Source organism: Channa argus, chromosome 20, assembly GCF_033026475.1.
Source record: "Channa argus isolate prfri chromosome 20, Channa argus male v1.0, whole genome shotgun sequence".
NCBI lineage: Eukaryota > Metazoa > Chordata > Actinopteri > Anabantiformes > Channidae > Channa > Channa argus.
The window spans coordinates 11781284-11804491 of record NC_090216.1 but is presented as its reverse complement, the minus strand read 5'-3'; the positions used below and the strand labels follow the sequence as shown (position 1 = coordinate 11804491).

The 23208-nt window shown below is 37.1% G+C and overlaps 1 protein-coding gene across 5 annotated transcripts in view; it reads right to left on the bottom strand.

Annotated features, from left to right (window-relative positions):
* Positions 1-23208, bottom strand: part of ankfn1b (ankyrin repeat and fibronectin type III domain containing 1b) — a 125919-nt gene that overhangs the window by 94759 nt on the left and 7952 nt on the right. For 2 of the 5 annotated variants that reach the window (XM_067488564.1, XM_067488566.1), the window contains exons 1-2: positions 15626-16223; positions 2268-2449 (exon numbers count right to left, since the gene is read on the bottom strand). In XM_067488564.1, the coding sequence (XP_067344665.1) occupies positions 2268-2449; positions 15626-15744 (301 nt within the window). In that variant the 5' untranslated portion in view covers positions 15745-16223. Of the gene's footprint in view, positions 1-2267; positions 2450-15625; positions 16224-23208 lie in introns of those variants that run through there. The other 3 variants (XM_067488568.1, XM_067488569.1, XM_067488567.1) reach the window with 2 other exon arrangements.

Here is a 23208-nt window from a genome sequence, read left to right as displayed (position 1 = left end):
TTGAGGACATAAAAGAAATAGTGCGGCTAAATAAGCAATCATATACAGTGTTTTGGTCCAGGAACAACATAGAGATAGTAAAAGAGTATAGATTTTTTGGATTAGAGCAGTGAGGGTTTGAGGCTCAATCAATGCTCTACTACCAAATTAGGTTCATTGAGGAAATAACCTTCGCTTGGATAAAGGGCCATAGTGAGATGATGAGGTACAGAGAGTCTCGATAGGTAGGGAGACAGACTCTGAGATACACTAGAGACTGGAGAAAGACTTTGGTAAAGTGTGTGGTGTGATGCTCATGCTTCCCTTTTATTCATAAACCACTATAAGCTGTTTCAATGATATATTAATGAAGAATGTCACCCAATTAAGATTATTCTTAACAAGAACCACTACATCTGACCTCACATGGTGTCCCTAATACATGAGAATCATGGGACTAACACCAATGGCCTTCTATATATTATTAGACAAAGAAGAGACAAAGAAGAGCTTTGCAAACAAAAGTCAGGAAAGGGAGGCAGGACTGGAGACAAAGCAAGCAAGAAAAAAGTAGGTCTAGAAAGAGTCAAAGAAAGAGGTCAGATCAGAAAGAAATGTTTTCCACTATATTAGCTCCTCACTCTCCTTAGCCCTAACACTAACTGTATTGCAGCTCAGAATCTCTTAAACATCAACCCAAGTATCTTCTGTTTCAAAACATTTTACAGTGGTGTTGGCGTGTCGATTTTCAACATGTGGTTTTATTATATTTTCAAAATGTGCATGTTTGACTATGTTTCAAAGGTAGTAGCTTCTGTGCTACTGCTGTCTCTTGGTGAATCAAGTGGTACCTTGTCCTGCTTTAAGTTATTTTTCTGATGTTTTCTGTTCCTTTCTCTCTTTGAAAAGCAAGCAAGAAAGCAAGAGATGAGCATCTGTGCCTTTCATGCAAGCTTCTCTTGTATTAAACATAATCAGTAAGGATAATAGCAACACAAAGGCTTGTTTACATGCACTTAAGTAACTGAGGTACTCTGTAAAATCACCTTTTTCACGTACTTGGGAAACAGGATTTACATGCACTTAAGAAACCTGGTTACTGGAAATCTGTGTATACATGCAGCAGAAGCGAAAGCAGAGAAAGCTGAGAAAGCTGATTAAAAACGTGGTTACACGTATACATGGTAAAGAAAAGGATGTTCTCTGCCAGAAATCTAACTGGTGAAATCCCCCTACCCCAAGTTTGGAAGCCACCTTTCCCAAAAGCCAACTGTGACCAAATATTTAAATGAATATTTAAAAATGTCTAAAGTGTATTTTTTTGTTTTTAATACTGAGCTCTCCTGTCCATGCTTTAGGCATCTGGGAATCTAGAGTTTCTATGGAAAATCTCCTTTTGAGCTGTGTAAATCAAAATGTTACACTGAGGCATACTCTAGAGTTTTAAATACACTCTTCACCACCTATAAATGTTTTCATCCTTAAAAACACCATCCATCCTTAAAATGAAAGCTACTGTATCTCTGTCAGCAGCTTACAGCTTAAGGATTCTCCATGATCATGAATTTTCTCTGAGGTGAAGGAATAGTGGTTGGTGTATTTGCAAGCGAGAGAGGGAGACAAGAGAGATAAAGAGAGAGAGAATATATATTTCTTGCACAAACTCATGCTGAGACAGCCAGCTGCTGTTTGCTCTCCATCAGGTGAAGCAAATATCAAAGAAGATAAGCATTTGTAAAAGGTTGAAAGGAAAAGAATTGGCACGTGTTTGACCCACCTAGCTGTCTTTAATCTATTGCATCACTGGTACAAGACTGATAGCCAACATTTTACTCTAGTAATTACGAATACGATGGCAGATGGACTGAGATCTAAGGAATGTTTGATTGTCACGCAGAAGAAAGTAAGTCAAACTGTGTAAGGATTTTTTTGTATTTGCATGCCGATCTAAAGGACAATTTCTACTCTTAAGACATACTGTAATGTGCTTATTAATCGACTGAGAAAAAAAAGGGTCCATCATTACTCAAAACATAATACAGCCAGAAACAGCCATTTCTGGATAAAAGGGATGTTTTGAGCAGCAATACTTTAATTGTGAGGATTTGTCAAAAAAAATGTGATTTGTGATTTTTCAGATATTATGTGACCAAGTAAATAAATAAATAAAACAGATGAAGGGGTTAAGCAGAAGCAGTGAATTGTACAAAGTTGACTGGTGCTGTTTTGATAAATGTACATTCGCCAAACCCTGTAAAGTACTGTAGAAGTTTAGCTTTCAGCTTTACCTGGAGGAGGCAGAGTGGAGGCATTTTTCTGGCTGGTGGCAGTGTTCAGGTTCTTCCTGTGGGGTGAAGTCCCTCCAACGAGATTAGAGGGATGGATTCTGGAGACAGTTGGTGACTGAGGGATGCTGGGTAGGGTCCGGGACTTAGCCAATAGCGGTCTCTGCAGCTTCCTTTCCAGGGACCTGGTTGGACAGCATAACTAATTATTTTAATTAACCTTTCGTTTCCTCTTCCAAACAAAAATCTTTATGGAAATCTCCTTCATGATAAACTGACCAATTTGCCAAAATATTTTATTTACTGTAAGAGCTGTTCTAAGCCTTTCAGAATCTTTTAAACTATAGACAGATGGTTTGCATCTTAAGTCATTGATTGATAGTTTTGCTGTAAATGCATCTAACAAAAAAATGCTATTAGTTGTGTAGCAGCCAATGCTGGTTACAATATTTTTGCAGCTTGACAGATATCTATTATTTGCAGCTTTGTTTCTGGCAATTCATATTTAATGTGTCTATTGTAAATCTCTAAACTTGTGTGGTGCACGATGGAGGTAGAATAATAAATTACTGAACTTTCCGTTTTTAAACAGCAATCATTTAGACCATACATCCCAAAAGCATTGAGATAAATTTAAACAATTATTTTATTATTTTATTTAATATTTACATAGAGATGTCAATTGGATTAAAATTATGGCTTAGAAAAGCCCAGTGTTCCATCTCAGAAGTGACTGATTATGTGATCAATGAAGCAACATGTTTTGTTTTAAATCATTCAAATCATTGTGCAGCACAGTACCATGTCGTGTACACAAACACCCTACCATGCACACAGACTCTCATTACAGTGTACTGTTAACGAGCAACAAGAGAGCTGAACTGATCAATAGTGAAATTGCTTCCACCGCAGCATTATCAAGCTGAAGTTTTTTTGGAACACAACCAATACAAATTGCTTTCTTTATTAACAGTTGATAGCATATATTCTTCCGTGGGAGACCAATCAATTAAAAGATTTACAAATTCCAGAAAAGCCACAACACAAACAATCTGAGCATCATCTACGGGTTGTGATTTACTTTCCAAATTGCTATATTATTTTATTTATATGTCTTTTGGTCTAATGGCATCAGCTTGTTTTCAGTAGCACAGATGGGTATTTTTTACCTGAGGAGAGTAAGGATAAGGAATGCTCCTTGTGTTACTGTAGTATCAATACACAGGGTTTTACAAAAAACAAAAAACATTTCAAAAAAAGGCTGTTTCAATTCCAAAAATAATAATGTTAATTTACTTTCCAATAAAACTAGGGCTGACAATTTATCATTATTTTTTTCGCGATTAATCACGGACTGTATGTAGTTAATTTCAAATCACAAACTCATTAAGTAACTAACTACTGCTCAGTTTTTGTTGAGCATATCTGGAGCAATTACAGATCACACAGACTCACTATTGTGAAAATGACATTACCATTTCGTTATTATGCTTGTTTGACAAGTGTTTTAATGAACTATGTTTATTGGTTTTTCACTAACTGAGTTGCTATTTAAATGTAATGATACAGTAAACAAGTAATCCACCTAAGTTTCTCACCACAGCTAGGACCTGTCTCACACTTGCTGCTGCTGCAGCAGCTACTACTGTGCGCTATGTTTGTCTGTGTTTGTATATATGCGTATGTGTGTCCACATGTGTGTGTTTGTGTTTGTGTTTGTGTGTATGTGTATGTACGGAGACGCTTCCCCTCTCTCCATTAGACAGCTGTAGCTCAGTTGGTAAGGTAGTCATCCACTATCATCATGTAGATATGTGTCAAACTGTCCATGGGCAAGACACTGAAGTTGCTCCCAGTGGGTCAGGTGAGCACTTTGCATTGAGATAGATCATTTTGACTGTGACACAAACATTAATGGCAACTTATGCAACAAAACAAAGAATTATTTTATCTGTAGTTGAATTATCTTTATAAAGTTTACATTTGTAACCTCAAATCTACCTTTAGTTGCCAATTATAACCACAAATCATGTATAATTCATGTACCACAGATTTGGCATATTGCATCAAATATCAAAATTAGCTGATGTTAGCAAGCCAATTAAACATCCTCTTCTATCATCCACTTTTACATAATCAATTAAATTTAGTAAATCTGTTTGAATAGTGTAATAATAATTCAGAAAGAATCTGAATATTTATAACACAAATATTAGATACCGTTAAGCAGTTCAAACCAGTTTTTGTAAGCCATTTAACATTTCATTGCACATACGAGTGCTCTTGAGTAATACTCTAAATGTGTTTTTGTTTGACTCAAATACTTCACTCCTCTTTTAACTCCAGTGGATGCCTTGCTCAGGATGCATTTGTTGTCTCTGGGTTATGTATCACTAGGGAGCTATCAGGCAAACCAGCACTAAGTTTTAAGTCAGCATATGTGCAGGCTTGAGGAGTAAGGTACTGACATCTGTCTGCAGTCAGCTACAGTAGTAAATGACTCCTCTGATAGAAGACGCAGGTGTTGGAATTGGGAATATTTGACCTGGGATCAGAGAATCCCCAGATGTAATTCAGAACAGAGATATTGTATGGAGGATCCAGAGTGGTTGGATTATGAATAAAGCTTTTATGTTGGTAAATATTACAGGAAGAACTGATAGTGACTATATGCATACATGCTTGAAAGTGGACACACACAAACACACATTTTGATGGTAATGGCTACAGGCAGGTCTATCACTCCTCTGCAATCCATTCTGACTTGCATGAAAAACCATTTGCCTGAAGCGCACACACACATGCACAAACACTGCCCACTGTTGGTGTAAAATGAAATACCTTAGTTGTCACTGGTAAACACAACAAGCACACTCATACTGACACACAGTCAAACACAGTTGTTGGCTTCCCACCAGCACATAATGATGATGATGATGATGATGATGATGATGATGATGATGATAACACACTGGGCTGAACAGCCGGCCCAGGCCACTCTGACAATTTGGCCCTCACTCATCTTACAAACCTGTTGCTAAGCGACTCTGTCTACAAAAAGAGTGGGGAGAGGAAGAGAGCAATGGAAGACAAGATGAGAGAAGAAGAAAGGAAAGAAGCTGAGAGGAAGAGGAAAGGGGGGAAGAGGGAGGTCAAGAAGAGATGAGAAAAAGGAAGAGGAAATTCTTATTTCTCAAGCAGCAATTTACATTTACATGATAACAATGTTTTGCCCCAAGTTGTAAGTGCAGTCTATATAATAAGTTTCTCTCTCTCTCTCTCTCTCTCTCTCTCTCTATCTATCTATATATATATATATATATATATATATATATATTTTTTTTTTTTTTTTTTTTTTTTTTTTTTACAGGATGATGGTGTGAAGTTGATGTGTGAAACCGTGTGTGAAAATGTTTATTTGGGATATTACTGGCTCTGCAAAAGCCTCTTTTCTTGGTCTTACCACAGGCTAAAATACACTTCACTCCCTCTTGTAATGGGTTTTACTGCAACACATGTACAGCAATTTGTATTAGTGACCTATTTTATTTCTAAAATTAGCACATGCAATTGACTATTCCCAGCTATGCAATAGCAAACTGCCAAAGTTTATTTTTTTATTTCAGACACTGACACTAAAACCTATTTGTCAACAGTTAAGTAGAATTATCTGTGTTCACTTTTTACCATCCCTGGTGCTAACACACCACTGTAGGTTGGTGTACTTTAGGATAGTGCATGCAAGCACTACATCATGCATCATACTGGTTACTTGAAACTATCTGAAGAGAAGGCATGGCATTACAGTTCTATGATTAAACCACTTTAAGTTAAAATATCTGCATCGACGCCAATGATTTAATTTAATTGTGTAATGAACTAGTGTATTCAGTTCTTTTGAGGCCAGTTAAATGGCTTATGATTACTAATTCATAAGCTAAATGTATAGCTTTGTACTGAGCCATTCATCAAAAGACTAGGACAATTGGAAAAATGTTATATTTTATTAACACACATAACATTGAAAAATAACAATCATATATATTTAAAAAATATAATAATATATATTTCTAGTTTTCAAAAATATTTTTTTCAAAATAGATAAGTCGAGGCAACTGTAGCTCAGCTGGTAAAAAGGGTCTTCCAATAATATCAGGGTCAAGTGTTATTCCTGCAACAACAAGGTTTTAGTTTTGAATCAATTCCTAAATTTGTTTTCAGATGTGAGCTTTGGTATTAAAAGTTTAAGACAACAAAATGTTTCCATGTTCCAACAGTAGCCAGCAGTACCACCACCATGATGGAGCATTTGAAGCGTAAGCATCCCAGGGCAATTTTTTAAAACAACAGAGGAAACAGGACAGAACCTTAAGTCCTGTTTACTTGTCCTGTGCCTGCAAATTTTACATCCCTGAAACCTTTATTTCATTGGCTACAATGCTGTTGTGTCATCACGGGGAAGGCATGCCATTAGTTGGCTGTAACAGCCAAGAGGTGTTCAACCACCAAGTTAAGCTGTGCGTTACTGTCGGGGGCTTTGACTGGTTTACTGGCTCATTGAAGAAAAGTAAGCATTTTTAGCAATGACTTAACAGTGAAGAACGGCAGTTTTCTTGAATAACATGGTTTTTAGACTAAAAGCTTTGTGCCATTTTCGTGTAAAGAATGGTGAAAGAGAAAAGAGAAGGGTGTGAAGCACTTGAGGATTCAATAACTCTGTGCCCCTGAAACATCATGAAATGTAAGCTTTACTGTCTCGCTGAGTATGCAATCTTGTTACATCTTGAGAAACTGTTGTTGCTGTGGTGCTTCAATGTTAAATTGGTTTATATTATTGGAATCGTTTTCTGCTTCCTAACAAGGTATAGTTTGTTGAGTTTTGATGGGGATAGCCTGGTGCAATTGTGAAATACTTCAGTTGATTATGTCTTTGTCCCAATGTCTTTGTTGAAAATAGTCTACAGATTCATTTGATTAATTGAAAAATTATTGATAGATTACTTGACAAAAAAATCTTAATAATTTGACTGGCAGCTGCAGCTTGTGTCTGTAAAAGTTCTTAAAGGACAGCTTCACTGATTTTGAATTTGCTTTTAGTTCTAATTTGAGCAGCACATGTAAATAAATGCAATTAAACTTCCCTTTGACTTCCCTATCTACCTCTAGGTGAAAAATGCCTACAGTTGACATCCATTGGAGGAACCTTCAGTTCAGATTATGTCTTCTTGTTGCTCTTACTATGAAGTTTGTAATCACGGTCAACCAGCACTACTCCACTCGTCCCAATCTGTTATAGCTGAATCCTAAAGAGGGCATAGTTAGTGCCTATTGCCTATCCAACGGCAAAAAGCTGAAACCTATTGTATTTCTGTTTTGGGTCATAATTTGCATGCCATATGCATAAGACATGAATTAGAATTTCCAATCACTGACAACAAAAAAAAGAAAAACATTAGAATCATATAGAAAATGGAAAATGAAAAGCCCAAACAAGAATGTGATTATGTGGGAAGGAATTTAAGAAGTTTTTAAAACATCATAAATAACAATGACTCATCAAATTAAAATAAAAAAAGTTTAGCAATTATTTGGCATATGACTTGGAACTGTTTGTAATCTGATTGTAACAAAGATAATTGTGAAGGTTAACATGGGCTCAAAAGCAAGATGGTTACAAATATGTCAATCAAACCTGACAGGATTGAAAAAGAGACTGGTTTACAGGCAGTGGAGGGGTCAGCATACACTGAGTGTTTTACCAGAGACTTATAAGTAAGTCTTGTGCTGCTAATGCAAATCTAATTTTACTCATTGAGTAAAATGTACTCAATGTACCCAAAATTACAGGTTCTATATAAGATCTTACTGAACTGGTAACCTCTCTTTATATTTTGCCCTTTATCCACATCACCCCTTGTACACTAAGCTTCAGCCTCCCTAGCCAGGCAAAGGTCTTCTAACCGAACAAGGAATCTTTTTCTTATCAGGTCATATGTGCATTTCCTCATCTCCTTTAAAAACAGTGAGTGAGGGATACATACAACTGTTGCCTGGGTTCATCACCAGTCAGAAAGCCTAATCTGATTAAAGAGCTCAATTTCGGTCTCTTTAGACCCACAAACCTTCTTGCATTTCACATGCCTTCTGATGAAGTCTAGCTGAGAATCAAAATCAGCTTTTTCCTCTTTGCCACTCCTACATAACGTTTTGAGAGGTAAAGTGAGGTGCTTTTAAAATTGATAAAAAATTTAAATTGATTATTTTATATTTGGGCACTCTGGATGTGAATGTTTCATGAATTTAAACATGAATCTAATTCTAATGTCACCTCCATTCCAGTCCAGCCGTTCTCTTTTAGGCCTATATAAGTATGTTATAAGGATGCACATGCAGAGTCTTGTGTGTTTTGTGGCAGTTACGATTAATAGGTCCATCTCCACTGCTACTTCATGGTGAGACAAATGCTATTGGCTATCTCACCATGTTCATTTGAGCATGATTGGTCACTGACTGGTTGTCATTCAAGAAACTGGCCAATGACAGCTTTGCTTGCCTCTCGGTCAAGTTTGAATGTATCAGAGTGTATCAAGTTGAAATGTGGTCAGAGGAAGTTAAGTGAAGCCACTGGCTTTCTGAGATGAGGAAACAGAGGAGCCCTGTGAAAATTCTAAAGGCTAGTGTAATGTCCATTAATAGTTTCAACATCAGATAACAAACATATGTATGTATGTATTTGTATACCTGTGTGTGTATTTATGTAGTGCTTCATTATGTTATATAGGGAGATGCTAACCACGATTAGCACGCTAGCGCGATGCTAATGTTAGCGCAAAGTTTAATGTTACAGTTAGTTGACAGTTATGTTAACATTAGCTTAATAGTTATTGTTACTGTTAGTTATTGTTGATTAGGAGACATGGCAGCTTTCTTATCAAGAAATATGGCTGGTTTTATTAGACAACCAAAAGTATGAGAATCCACAGTTGAGCCTAGGATGCAGAGATCCAGTCCTACACGCCTCTCTGCAGTGTCCTTACAACCATCACCCCCCGCCCCCCAACTCCTAAATACCTATAGAGACTGTGTCTGTTCCCCGACCAACCAAATTACATAAACCCAAAACGACCATAAGAGGAGGTAATCATGATAACCTAATAAAATTTAAGATGACTACTCTTACAGAACAAAACCCCAAAACTATTAAATGTGGATTATTATATATCAGATCTCTCTCTTCTAAGTCTCTGTTAGTAAATTACTTAATAAGCGATCATCAATTCGATTTATTTTGTCTTACTGAAACTTGGTTGCAGCAGGAAGAATATTTCAGTCTAAATGAGTTAACCCCCCCAAATCATATTAATTATCATGTTCCTAGAAGCACAGGCCGAGGTGGAGGAGTAGCACCAATCTTTCACTCAAGCTTACAAATAAACCCTAGACCTAAACATTGTTAGAACACATTTAACAGCCTTACTCTTAGCCGTTGACACCCAAACTGGAAAACTCACTATTTGTTATTGTGTACCATCCTCCAGTCCCTTATTCAGAGTTTTTGATTGAATTTTCTGATTTTCTATCTGATTTAGTGCTTAGTACAGATAAAGTCATTATAGCGGGTGACTTTAACATTCATTCACAACATAAAATGTTCAAAAAAGCTCTCCGTGATCCCAGAACAACATATTATTCATCTATAATAGAAGAAAACAAGAACAGCCCCCGGTTTCTGTTCAGCAATGTAGCCAGGCTGTAGCCATAGTTCTGTTGAGCCTACTATTCCCTTAACTCTGAGCAGCAATTACTTCATGACTTTCTTTATCAATATAATTGTAGTTATTAGAGAAAGAATTCACCAGATCCTCCCCCCAAATATTACAGATCTTCACGTACAACATTGCTAGAATCATCAATAAGGCCCCAATCCCTCTTAGACTCCTTTTTACCCATAGATCTCGCTGAGCTAACTTCAGTTATTACATCATCTAAACCAACAACCTGTCTGCTAGACCCTATTCCAACTTAACTGCTCAAGGAAGCTTTTCCCCTAATAAATACGTTCATATTAGATATCATCAATCTATCTTTAGAAACAGTATATGTACCACAGGCCTATAAGGTAGCTGTAACTAAACCACTACTTAAAAAACCCTGTCTTGACCCAGGTGTTTTGGCCAATTACAGACCAATATCCCCTTTATTTTTAAAATCTTTGAAAAAGTAGTCGCAAAAAACTTATGTGACCACCTTTACAGGAATAATTTGAATGAAGACTCTCAGTCAAGATTTAGAGTTCATCATAGTACAGAAACAGCACTGGTAAAAGTCACCAACGATCTTCTCATGGCATCAGATAATGGACTACTCTCTATACTTGTTCTGTTAGACCTTAGTGCTGCATTTGGTACCATTTATCCCGACATTTTACAGAGACTGGAACATGAAATTGGGATTGAAGGAACTGCACTAGGTTGGTTTAAATCTTATCTATCTGATAGATTCCAATGTGTTCATGATAATGATGAATCCTCCATGCACACGAAGGTTAACTATGGAATTCCACAAGGCTCTGTGTTAAGACCAGTACTATTTACTTTATATATGTGTCCTTTAGGCAACATTATTAGAAAACACTCCATACATTTCCATTGCTATGCTTGATTAGTCAAGCTTCAAGCATGCCTACAAGACATAAAGGCCTGGATGTCCCACAATTTTTTACTTTTAAACTCAGACAAAACTAAAGTCATAGTATTTGGGCCCAAAATCTCAGAAATATGATTTCCAACCATATCGTTACTCTAAATGGCATAAGTCATCTGCCTCCAGCCTCCAGTACTACTGCAAGGAACCTTGGAGTTATTTTTGACCAGGATTTGTACTTTACCTCACATATAAAACAAATCTTTAAAACGGCCTTCTTCCACCTACGGAACATTGCCAAAATTAGGAGCATCCTGTCTCAAAGTGATGCCGAAAAACTAGTCCATGCATTTGTTACTTTTAGGTTGGACTACATTAATTCCCTACTTTCAGCATGCCCCAGTAACTCCCTAAAGAGCCTGCAATTAATCCAAAATTCTCCAGAAAGAGTGCTGAGTAGAATTCCCATTCAATTTAGAATAGAATTTAAAACCCTGCTTTCTCCTTCTCTCTGCTGGTGGGTTTTCCAGTGTGGAGCTACTGGTGCTACCAACCTGCCCGATGTTTTGTTGTTGCTTTTGTTGCTCTTTTTATTTTCTCTTTTCACTTTCCACTCACCCCAACGGTCAAGGCAGATGGCCGCCCACCCTAAACCTGGTTCTGCTGGAGTTTTCTCGCTATATTTTCGTTATATAAATAAAGTTGAATTGAACTGAATTATTGTATTGCTCCTAAAATGTGGTCTCATACTCTAATTCTACAAAAAACGAATAATTAAATATTGTTTTAAGTTAAAAAAGTGTTTTTTAACATGATGTATTTAGTTTTGTTTAAAGTCTGGCATAATTTTAATCTGTTTTATACAGTATTTGAAGAGACTTCTTTCCTCTTAAAAAATTACAATTTTATTTTACAATCTTGAGCAACACTTTTGAAGATGAAGATGTTTGATCGTAACAATCATAAATATCTTCAAAATAACAATATACAATATAATATTTTGCCACCCCCCTTTTGAACTGCCACTTTATTAAGGGTGTTCAGAAAATATTGGAAAAATCGTACATAACAGAGTTTAACCACTGAAGGTGTTTGATCCTAACAATTTTGGAAAAATCTTTAAAATAACAGTGTTTTGCTACTGAACTATTAGTGCTGTCATTTTATTGAAGGTAGTTTTGAAAAACTGTCAATTAACAGTGTATCTCCATAAATTCTTTAAGGAAAATTTCATTGAATTTATGAGTTTTGCACTTCTTCTAAATTAGGATATTTTACTACGTACTGTGTACTGCGAATCACAGCCAATTACATATGTCTAGGTTTTTGTAAACTAATTCTCCTTTGTATTTATTAAAATTAAACATGAATTTAAGGTAACTAATGAGGTTTTATTTTATTTTATTAAAACACAGATTTTAGTAACATGAGTTATTTCAGGTGTTTGGACTATCTCTATTAATGATGCACCATCAAAAGAGTTTTATTTAAAAGTAGATTTAGATATAGTTAATAATAAAATCACTGGGATTTAATTTTGTAAAACTAAAAGTTATTTAAAAAAACAATGTAAATTCTGTGCTGTTTGTATTTTAAGTTTAAAAATACATAATTAAACATTATGATTATTCTGTGCATTTATCTTATTATAACATTTCTTTATTATGTCACAATTGTCCAAAGTAACCACAATACTATTTTTTGACCAAATTGTGCAGCTCTGCTCTGCATGCCTTTTGGGGGGGGGGTTATTTATTTATTATTATTTATTACCCTTTGGCACTGTGTGCTGCAATATTTTGCAGCCTTAGCTTTATCCTTCACAGGTCAGCAGCACCTCTGAGACTACATTTGATTATAGATCAGGTATTGTAGCTGACTTAGTAACTTAGAATCACAGATTTCCAGTCTGATGTTTAAACAAGCAACTGATCCTTTTGCTGTGGCCAGAGATTTGATTTGCTGCTTTGTAATGAATACAAGAAGCATTCTATAAGATTATGTTCTACAAGCTGTTGTGAGAGGCTAAGTCATTACACAGAGCAGCAGTATTTTTTGGTTTCTGCAGAGCTCTGGTTCACAGGATTACTCTCATGAGCATGATACTAGTTCCAAAAGTATATTAATTGTGCCAGAGATAGATGTCAGGCATAACACCTTTTAAAGGTGTTTGGTCTCTGTGTGTACGCCTGTTCCAAGCAAAGTGATGAAAGTTGCATTGCACTTTGAGTTGCAATCTCGCAAATGCCACCTTTGTCCAAAATGAGCACCTAGGTTTCACTGCTTAACTTATTCAGCATAAATGGGACCTAAGCCATGCCTCTCCTTCCACAGAGTCCAAAAAGTAAATTATGAGTTAGCTAAACTGAAAAACACATGCAGACTGAACAAAAAACAATACGTAAATAAATAAACCTGCACAAAAACAAATTGCATCAAAACTGTGTTTGGACTGATGCTAGCATAATGTCTGAAGTAAAATAGAGTCCCATGTCTCTCGGCTGTCATTTTATTATGTACTGTTATTTTATTGTCTGTGCACTTATACTGCAAATTAATATCCCTCTGGGATAACAAGGTTAATCAAGACCAAGACAGTCTGAGCTTTGGCAAATCTAAATTTAGATGCAAGGTCGTTGTCTCAGGAGAAGGTGCTAGGCGAAGTTGGCAAACACTATACAATACTAAGATGTTGGAAAGATGCGATTACTGTGATTTTCAGCCATTCACTATAAATGGGCTACAATAGCAATCCTTGCTGTAGTCACTACATTCCTATGCCCTTAATATACCGTATAAACATTTATGCATCTTGCACTGACCAATGACTTTCTCGTACGTTTCTCCTTGCTACCATTTAGTCACTGACAAAGAAGACAGAGCTCAGCTGTGCTGGTCCAACCAACAGACTTGTCGCAACTCTGATTGCCCCCAACTCCTTCTGGTTCCTCTGTGGTGAATGTCAAGAGGACAGAGGGAACAAGCATGAGAGAAATAGGGGTGATAAAAGAGAAAGCGAACAATAAAAGAAAAGAAACCAAGCAAGAAGTCACAGAAAGAGACAGAGGGGCGTAGGAAGGGGATTGCTTGTGAAAAAGAGACAGTGAGTGGGTGAGACAGAGAAAAAGACTGTGGGAATGAAAGATGCTGAATTTGTAATGGCAGGGAATCTAAGAGTGGTTTCCTTTGTACCAGATGCCCACCCACATTAACACTTCTGCTGTAAGTGAATAATATGAGATTTGATTATTTGATTGTTTCTTTATTTAGGTGGTGGCAGTTGTAGGAGTTTAAACATTATTTTTTTTAATACTGGTTATGTAATTCAGCATGAGTTTCCAAGTACATTTATGTGGATTCTCATTAGGATTTTTTAAGGTGCGACATAAAGCATTTCTGTTTTATTTTTAGGACACCGCTTGTAGTATGGGAAGCAAATTCAGAGACTCATTATTCAGACGTTTAATAGAAATCAGAGCAAATTACTCTGAATTCAGGATATTACTAGGGTGCAAGACATGTTTGAATCTAGCAATGCTAGGTTTATATAGTGTGCGCAGATTCTGTGTAACACAATAACAATAAACAATTTTTGCACAGAAGGTAAAATTCCAAAATCCACTTTAGCAACGCGTTAGACATTGTTCCTCCACTTTAGGAACTTCAGTTAAGATGAATTATCAAAAATTGCAATTTGATACTGTTAAAATACTGTCAGGATGGGACAGACACAGACAAAAGGGTAAAAAAGTTTATCTCCCTGCAGTTGTGAGGATACTATGTATTCCTATTTATATCTATATATATGTATTTTCCAGCTCCACGATATAACATTAACCTGATTTTAACCGTAATCTTAAATAAAGTAATAGCCATTTGAAGTTATGATGACTGGCAATAATGTTCGCAAAGAGTCGCATGCACGCATGCACACACGCACAGACACACACACACACACCTAAAATCACACATTGTTGATTAATGCTTCAAATCTCCAGACTGTCTGGAAAGGCTTCTCCTCCCTTTAACATCTATTTAAAATTTGTCCATGACCCATGAAGTTAAAGAAACCCACTAAATTCTCTGCTTAAGCCGCTTAAGTTGTGGTTGACACTGGGAGCTCCCAGGGTGTACAGTATGTACAGTATGAGCACTCTTGTGAGCAGCAGACAGACTCAGAAATGATTGCCCTCCCTTTTTCTTACTTCTCTATATATGCAGTATATTGACTTTATCTTCTATTTTTATCAAGAGAAGCCTCTGTATTTAACTGCGTGTTAGTGGGAAGAATCCATAGTAGCAGCACCCTGACAGTAAACATCCATCGCACCTCCACTCTTATGTAACAAAAATGCTTGCTCGCACATGCATACATGCACAAACACATGTAGTATACAAACGTACTTTATTTATGCCTGACAGTACTGCTTGTGCAGTTAAACATAAACATACTCAAAATTACTTTCCTGTAATACGTTTTACTTACAGCACATAAAATGTATTTAATGAGAAAATTTTACTACATTAGTCAATAGTGACACAAACACTGAACACTCGCAAGGCAAAGCTTGTAAATACAATTTGGTTGCACAAAGGGAAACTCTGAATGTGAAATGTGTTTACAGCCACAGAGACAAATGAAACGTGTGCAATGTACCCACACAGTTTGGCGTAGTTGTGCACAGACACAATTACAAACAGACATACACACAGGTTACCTGGCCTCTGCCACAGTGCAGCAGTAACTGCCACTGCGCCGTGAGCTCCTGCCCACCCGCAGCTCCTCTCGAGACTTACGGCGATTAAAGTAGTCTGTGAGTTTCCCAAAACTCGCCATCTTTCCGCTCTCTGTTAACCTCCACCTCTCTGTTTTCTTTTGCCTTCTTTCCCTTTGGAGCTGTAAAAAATATGTTTCTAGTTCAGTCCTGCAAAGCTCCTTGGTATACGACCTCCTGACTTAATGCCTGCCTTCCTCTGCTTCTACCTGGATTCAGTATCACCATTTGACATTAGCCACAGGTCCGAGTCTCTCTGTGCTTTCTCATTCTATTTTGCATAGCACTTAATGTGCAGAAGAACAAGCCAGACCCCACTATGCCTTTCCGTGCCTCCCCCCCGTCGATCATTTGCTACAACGCGCAAAGAACATACACCGACTCTCAAAATAGTAACATTTGTAACTGCCTACCAATCGACCAAGCAGGAGAAGTGCCCCCCCACTGGATAACCAACGTTAGGGAGGAGAGAGAGAGAGAAAATGAGAGAAAAAAAGAGATGGAGGTGATGGCTCGGCATCGGTTTTCTTGTGTGCTGGGGAAAGCAGCGCTGGTGGGAGAATATGAGCTGCTATGATGCTTGTAACCAAGCCCCCCCCCCACCTTCTCCCTATGTTACCGTCTTTGTCTCACTCTCTCTATCTCTCTCTCTCTCATGCTTGAATTCTTTCACACAGTTAGCCGACTCTCTCTGAACACACGCAATATTCGATCAAAGCTGAAGAGCAGAGCAAGTGTCAGTGGACAGGTTTTGTGTGTTTATTAGTCTGTGATGCTCTGGACTTCTCTTATTTTCTTCCTAGCCCCCTCTCTTACACACACATAGATTCACACTCAAACTGAAATGCACCTGCTCCAAAATCATACCTGCTTCCCTTTTTTGTTTGTCTATGTGTTTATTTGTGTCCAGCTGTGTATGTATGCCTCTGTGCACAAGTACCATTTAACTCTAGTTTCATCAATAATGAAAGAGAAGCAGAGAGGTTTGGGCAAAATAACGGGCCAATGGTCCTATAGATTTATCTGAAGAACCAGCACTCTTAATAAAAAGGAAATGGACGGCAAGGGAACAGGTGGGGGGCAGATGGCAAGCAAATGAGAGAGAAGAGAAAGGGGGTAGGAGTGGTCATTGTGAAGTGCTCTTTAATAAGTGAGCGTTTGAGGTAGCGTCTTCCTGCCATGCATCCAAACACCACATATATTGGCATTCTCTCCATCTCCTTCCACGTATCTCCCATTCCCATATTTCTCATTGCTGTCTCTCTCTACTATACCTTTCTTTTTTCAATTCATACAGCCAAATACAAACTTCCACATTATAGGAGCCAGGATCCACATTTCAAAAAATTATGTGGCCTCCTACAGTTTCCACCTGAGTTTTAGCATGATATTTTAGGTTTATTGATAATAAAATAAATTTTTTTAAATATATGTGGAACACTACTGTAAAACGCTCTATCTGGCCTGAGAATACCTTTTGTAAAGCAAGATTAAAGCAATACAGACTGGCACAGAGATTGAAATACTGACAACAGAGTATATCTTTGTGCCAGTATTTTTTGGGTGTGCATGTTCCGCTTCTATTTTCTGTGCTGTGATCCCACGCTGCACTTAATGTTGTGTGAAAGGTGTGGGCTGTATATGCTATGCAAGTTCCTGTGCTAAAGAGTTTGGCTTATTGATCGGCCTCTTCCGTCTCGCACCATCTCAATCAAAATTCTCTTCATTCCCCTCTCTCTGTCATGATTTGCACTACTCCTCCCCCTCCATTGATCCAAGCAGAAGCATGTTCTGACAATACTGACCAAGGGGCATTGTAATATTGTGAGTCTGAGTCCCTGTGTAGAGAGAGCAAGGAGAAAGAGAAGAAATAGAGACAGACAAGTAAGGTGGAGTAATATGCCAGTATAAGATTCCTAATATTTGCTAATACTAGAACATTATGTTTGAACTTTTACCACTAGGATAAGGAATAATGATATGTTTTGTTTGCATCAGTGTTTCTACCAAAAAAGGCAAAAGAGCAAGTGATTATTTCAAACCATTTCAAACAGACAGAAAAACACATAAAAACATTTCCTTGGTCAATGCTCCATATAATAATTCAATATTTTATGATTTTGAATTCAAATGCTTCTCAAAAAGAACATAAAATGTTACTTTGAAATGTTTTTTTTTTTTTAAACCAAGACTAAGATCATTGTCTAAAAAGTATTTTACACACTTTCTGTGGAATAAAGAAAATTCAAAAATAAATGAAGTCATCTGTGTTATATAGCTGGAGAAATACAGAAACCGATGAGAGTCCGACAAGAAGACAGAGAATCGACACTCAGAGGATTTCTGACAAGAAAAGGATACAGCATCAGTGGAACAAACCCCCAACCTCTGAATTTACAATCACTACGAAGAAGAGTCAAGCTAACAGTATTGACAGGTCTGGCTTCGTTTTGCCTTTAGTCTGCATTTGGCTTTAAAATGGTTTTGTCTGATGAATAAATCATATATTGCTATTTGTGTAGGGCTATTTTCTTTCAAACACAAAAACATTTATTTCAGCAGCAGGGAGCACAGCACTTGGTTTGAGAAAGTTGTTTTAACTGACCTTAAAATAGAGAAGAGGTCATATGTGGACACCAAACAGTCACTAGCTTTACATTGTAAATGCTGAATAATTCAGCTATTATATAAATTTGAAGAAATACCTATTCCTGATTTGTCCAAATAAATCTATATAGTGTTTTTATAAACCCCTCAGTACATATTTGTACCATATTTGTATTAAAATCCAGAGCTAGGGGATAATGAAAGCGATTTATTTCCCTCCCAAATACTAACATCCTTGTCATCATCAAACATCCTATTGTTGGCAATAATGTGCACAAGGAGTATCCATACATGTAATCCTGTGAAATTAATATTGACTTATGACCAATCGAAGACACCGTGGTACATCATTCCACTCTCCAGCTCATTTGACAAGAGAGAAGCTGCCAGAGAGAAAGTGAGAAATGGTTTAAGAAAGCTTCTTCCTGTAATTACTGTGGCAGCACTCAGCAGCCTTCCCTACTGGGATTAGTCAGACATAACCATTCACAAGACAAGACACACACAGAATCTAAGTTATTCACAGGAAAATGAAAAAAATGATATTCTCATGGAATGAGGACCTTCTATAGAAAGACACACACACACACACACACACACACACACAAACCACATGCTGAGGATCAGCACTGTCACAGTCTTTATGAGTCATCAATAAAGAGCCCGGCAAAACAGCCCGAGGATAATCTTTCTCCCCATGTGTGCAGACGTGCACATGCATTCTGGCTGTGATGTCTCCGTCTCTACTTCTGCCTGTACTTAAGTCACCACCTCTTTAATTTTCTCTTTTTTATTTCTTCTAATTGATTTGAAAGAATAATACTTGCAATTAAGTTGTGTGATAACATGAGAAAATAAGAAATCAAAAACTGATATAGATTTGTTTTCACTCATGCTCATAAGAGCATTACTGATGGTAAACAGAAGACCAAACTTCTTCTCTGTTTAACATAAGCTGCTCGTACTAGAGTTCATTATGAGAAGAGATGGTTCTAATGTTTTGGCCAAAACATTAGAACCACCTCTTTTTATAATGCACTCAAGTATGAATTCTCTACCCACTTTGACCTCAATAATAGACACGTAGTAGAATTATCACCTTTCTTTGGAGAATTAGTGACATGTCTCCATGTGTGTGTCTATTACGTTCTATATTCAGCTTAAGGGATGAAATCAGAGAGGAACAAACAACAGCTGTGCCCTGCATGATTCATATCCCCTACTGACATATTATGTATTTGAAGAGGAGAAACTTCAGGGACACAAAATCTCTGTGTCATTTAAGTTTGTATACACACTGTATGTACATTTAGACAGGTGGAATTACTCTTAAAGACAGCTAAGAGAGCATTAGTGTGACAACAACTGCATTTTACTGAGACAATGTTAAGTCTTGTTTGCTTGAATCAGTACTGAGTCAGAATGGGGATGCCACCCTTAACCCTCAAGACCAATAGACATGCTTGTTTCCAACTATCCCTGCACTAAGCCCTACTGGTTTCCTAGATCTGTACTGTACATGCAGAGCGGGAATGAAGAGAATTTTGATTGAGATGGTGCGAGATGGAAGAGCCCGATCAATAAGCCAAACTCTTCAAATGATCCAAAACCTAGAAAAGATCAGGCTGCTTGTCTGATATGTCCTTTTACCAACTGTTACCTGCAGATGAGTGAGCATATCTCTGATGATACTGTACATCTGTGATTCTCAATTGCTCTTTGGGGAAATTTCCCTAAGGAGGAGATACAAACAAAAAAACACATTTTGTTTTAAATGTAAATGGTTCAATATTCAACTCCTGAGCAGTACACCTGGGGTACTGCATTGTACATATTTTTAGATTGTTGTCTCAACTGTATGTGTGGTATTTTGTGTATTTTCAATAGTCTTTAGTTTAGTGATTTTATCTGTATACATTTTTTGTAAAGAGAAGTGAAATCCATGTAATGTGTGCTTGATTTGTATTTTGAATGGAGTATTTCTCTTTAAAAGGACTAAATGAACCCCTTTCTATAAATATAGTCCCAAACACAGTGAATACTGTATATACTGCACTTGCATCTCATGAAATGTAAACACTTTTCTTTTTTGCTTCAATGTTTTCTTCTCGACTTTTGCTTCACTTTTTTCTTGCCTTGTGCCTCACTTGTAAGTTGCTTTGGATAAAAGCGTCTGCTAAATGAATAAATGTAAACGTATAAATATACACACCACTGTGGAATGCCAAATTGCTCTAAATTATTTTCTCTTCAGAGCATATAATGGAAAAGCTCTTCCTAGGGGACTTGGGCCCAGATGACTCCTTCCCTCTCTTCCTCTCAACATCTAAAACTGCTGATGCAACATCATTTCCAGGATGCAAGTTAAAATGTTTCCCTTAAAACCATAAAGTCTAATTAAAGTAAAGGTAAGATGAACTGGGAAGTGAAGCTTTTGGAACCTTGGGAAACAAATAAACAAAAGCTCTGCATTTAAAAATGCTTATTTAAATGTTATTAACAAAGTGTAAACACATTTGCAGAAATGTTCATTTACAAATTCATTCTGCACATTATAAACTTAAGGGGTTGGATATTCTAAACAATGCCAAGAATCCAATTTTGTTTCTGCCCATGTTTTCTCTTGTTAGTTCTTTTTCTCAGGAGTGGTTTTACAGCTTATCCCCCCAGTGATAAAGAGCTAATTAATTCTTTCAGTTACGTGTCTCTAAATGCAAGAGCACTGTTGGGGTTTTGTCATCTTAAGTTCACATGCTCTAGATTTACTTAAGTTTTCAAACCCCTACGTAGCCACAGAATTGTATCCATTTTACAGTGAAAATAAAATTAACTTGTGATGTTGATGAAAATCATGTTAATAAATAATACATCACAAGGTAGATGTATGTGCATCTTCAACAGTCCATAACTACACAGTCAATTCATATTACAACTGCAATGTATCCTGACATATTTTTTTATGAAACACCTTATAGAAAACGTAATACATTGTTGAGACAGAAACGCTACCACTAGAGGGCAACTGCTCCTTTGCAAAAAACACCATATCTTTCTCTTTCAAGTGACTGACTCTCACACAGCCACTAAATATATTCACTACTGTCTTGTTTGTCTCTTTCATAAACACCACTTGAGATGGTTCTACTTTCACTCACCCCAGTGATTTCTTTACACAAACACAAAGACACACACACACACACACAGTGTATTGATGGAAGTTAACCACAGCTTTTGTTTTTGCTCATCTCTGATGTCCAGCTTACCACCCTCCATGATTCATTTTGTGATAGTTCCTTCATATTTGATATCTCATTCCTCACTGTCATCATTGTCTGGAGAGTGATTAGGCTGCTGCTGTTGTATGTATTTGTGTGTGCATGCAAGTAGTGTCCATGTGGTGGTGGTCAGCAAATGTGTGTTCTGTAAGTACGCCATAGCTTCATCTGCCACTAACTAGATACACACCAATAAAATAACAACAAAGAGCAAACAGGAAACCATAATGCCAAGGATAAACGCTGTGTTAGTCTAGAAACATGCACAAATGTGAGTATTTGTAAAAGGGTTTGACAGTGTGCTGAGATCATGTATATCTGCAGACAGAGACATGAGACCTTCCAGCTATGCTGTTCTCACAGTCTTGGAGAATTAGACACTGCCACGCACAAACACAGAGGTGGGAGCAGACAAACACACAGCTATTCGCTTTGAGGCAGCAATAAACTGTCTTCTCAACCCAAATACAAGCAGCAGACTTCCACTCAGTATGAATGCATCGTAGTGAGTGCAACATAAACAGGCACATCAAGGATTCAGTTGTGACATGGATCCAACAAATTAACAGGTTTTGCCAATCATAGCAAAAACAAGCCAGCCGGTCAGACGTTGCTGCCATTGGATGAGACAAAACTTAAATCTGTAGCCTACCAAGAAATCAGTGTTCTCTTAGACAGCAGCTAGTTTGTGAGTGACATGTCTTTATCTCAGACTGTGCCTCTGTATTTTTTAGGACCAGAAGAAAGGTGTGGAGTGATGTAACATTTGTTGTTTGGTTCCAGTGTGGTAAATAGAGAAAAAACATTGATATAAAGGTATATGTATGTACTGTACGTAGATCAGACTTCAGTAAGCTTAACCTCAGAGTAATGCCATCCCTAGAAAAAGAGAGGGAAATTAATGAGCTGATAAAAGATTGCCAATTTCCTTTCTTTGCTGCCCAAGAAAACCATATTAAAAGTCAAGATTAGGTTGCAATAAGAGGTTTTATATTGTTTTCTAGACAGTACATAGGATTCAAGGGTTGAAAATGTGACTGCAACCACAATATCCAATGAAGAATGCCACCAGCCATGATAACACAACGGCTTCAAATGTTACATGAAATCAAGTCTTTGAGAGAATGAAAATCTGACACTTTTACTGTTAAATATTGATATTGGATTACATTTACTGTGGATTCCAATGACACCGCTCAGTACTGCAACACCATAAAAACCATGGAACTATTAAACATTTTTTAATTCTTCTGGTAAGTGTCCATCTTCTTCGTTAGCTTAAAATATATTATAAAAGGAGCCTATAGCCCACATACTGTACAGAATGTCTGAATGCAAATGCTTGTCTATCACAAATTCTCTGCGTAAATTGGTCATGAAATCATCACCAAAGTCACAAATATAAGCAAACACAATGTTTCTAAGCGGCTAAAACACAGACACTCATGACTTTTTATGTCTTTACCTAACACACTAATAAACATTTGTATTTTGAATGGAGTATTTCTCTTTAAAAGGACTAAATGATGAAACATAAAGTGATGGTGAAAAAGCATTTGCAGCACTACACTTCTGATATCACTAATCCTCAACTGGAGTCAGGTGTTAGCAAACCTGGAGTCCTATCAGTGAAATGAGAATGTA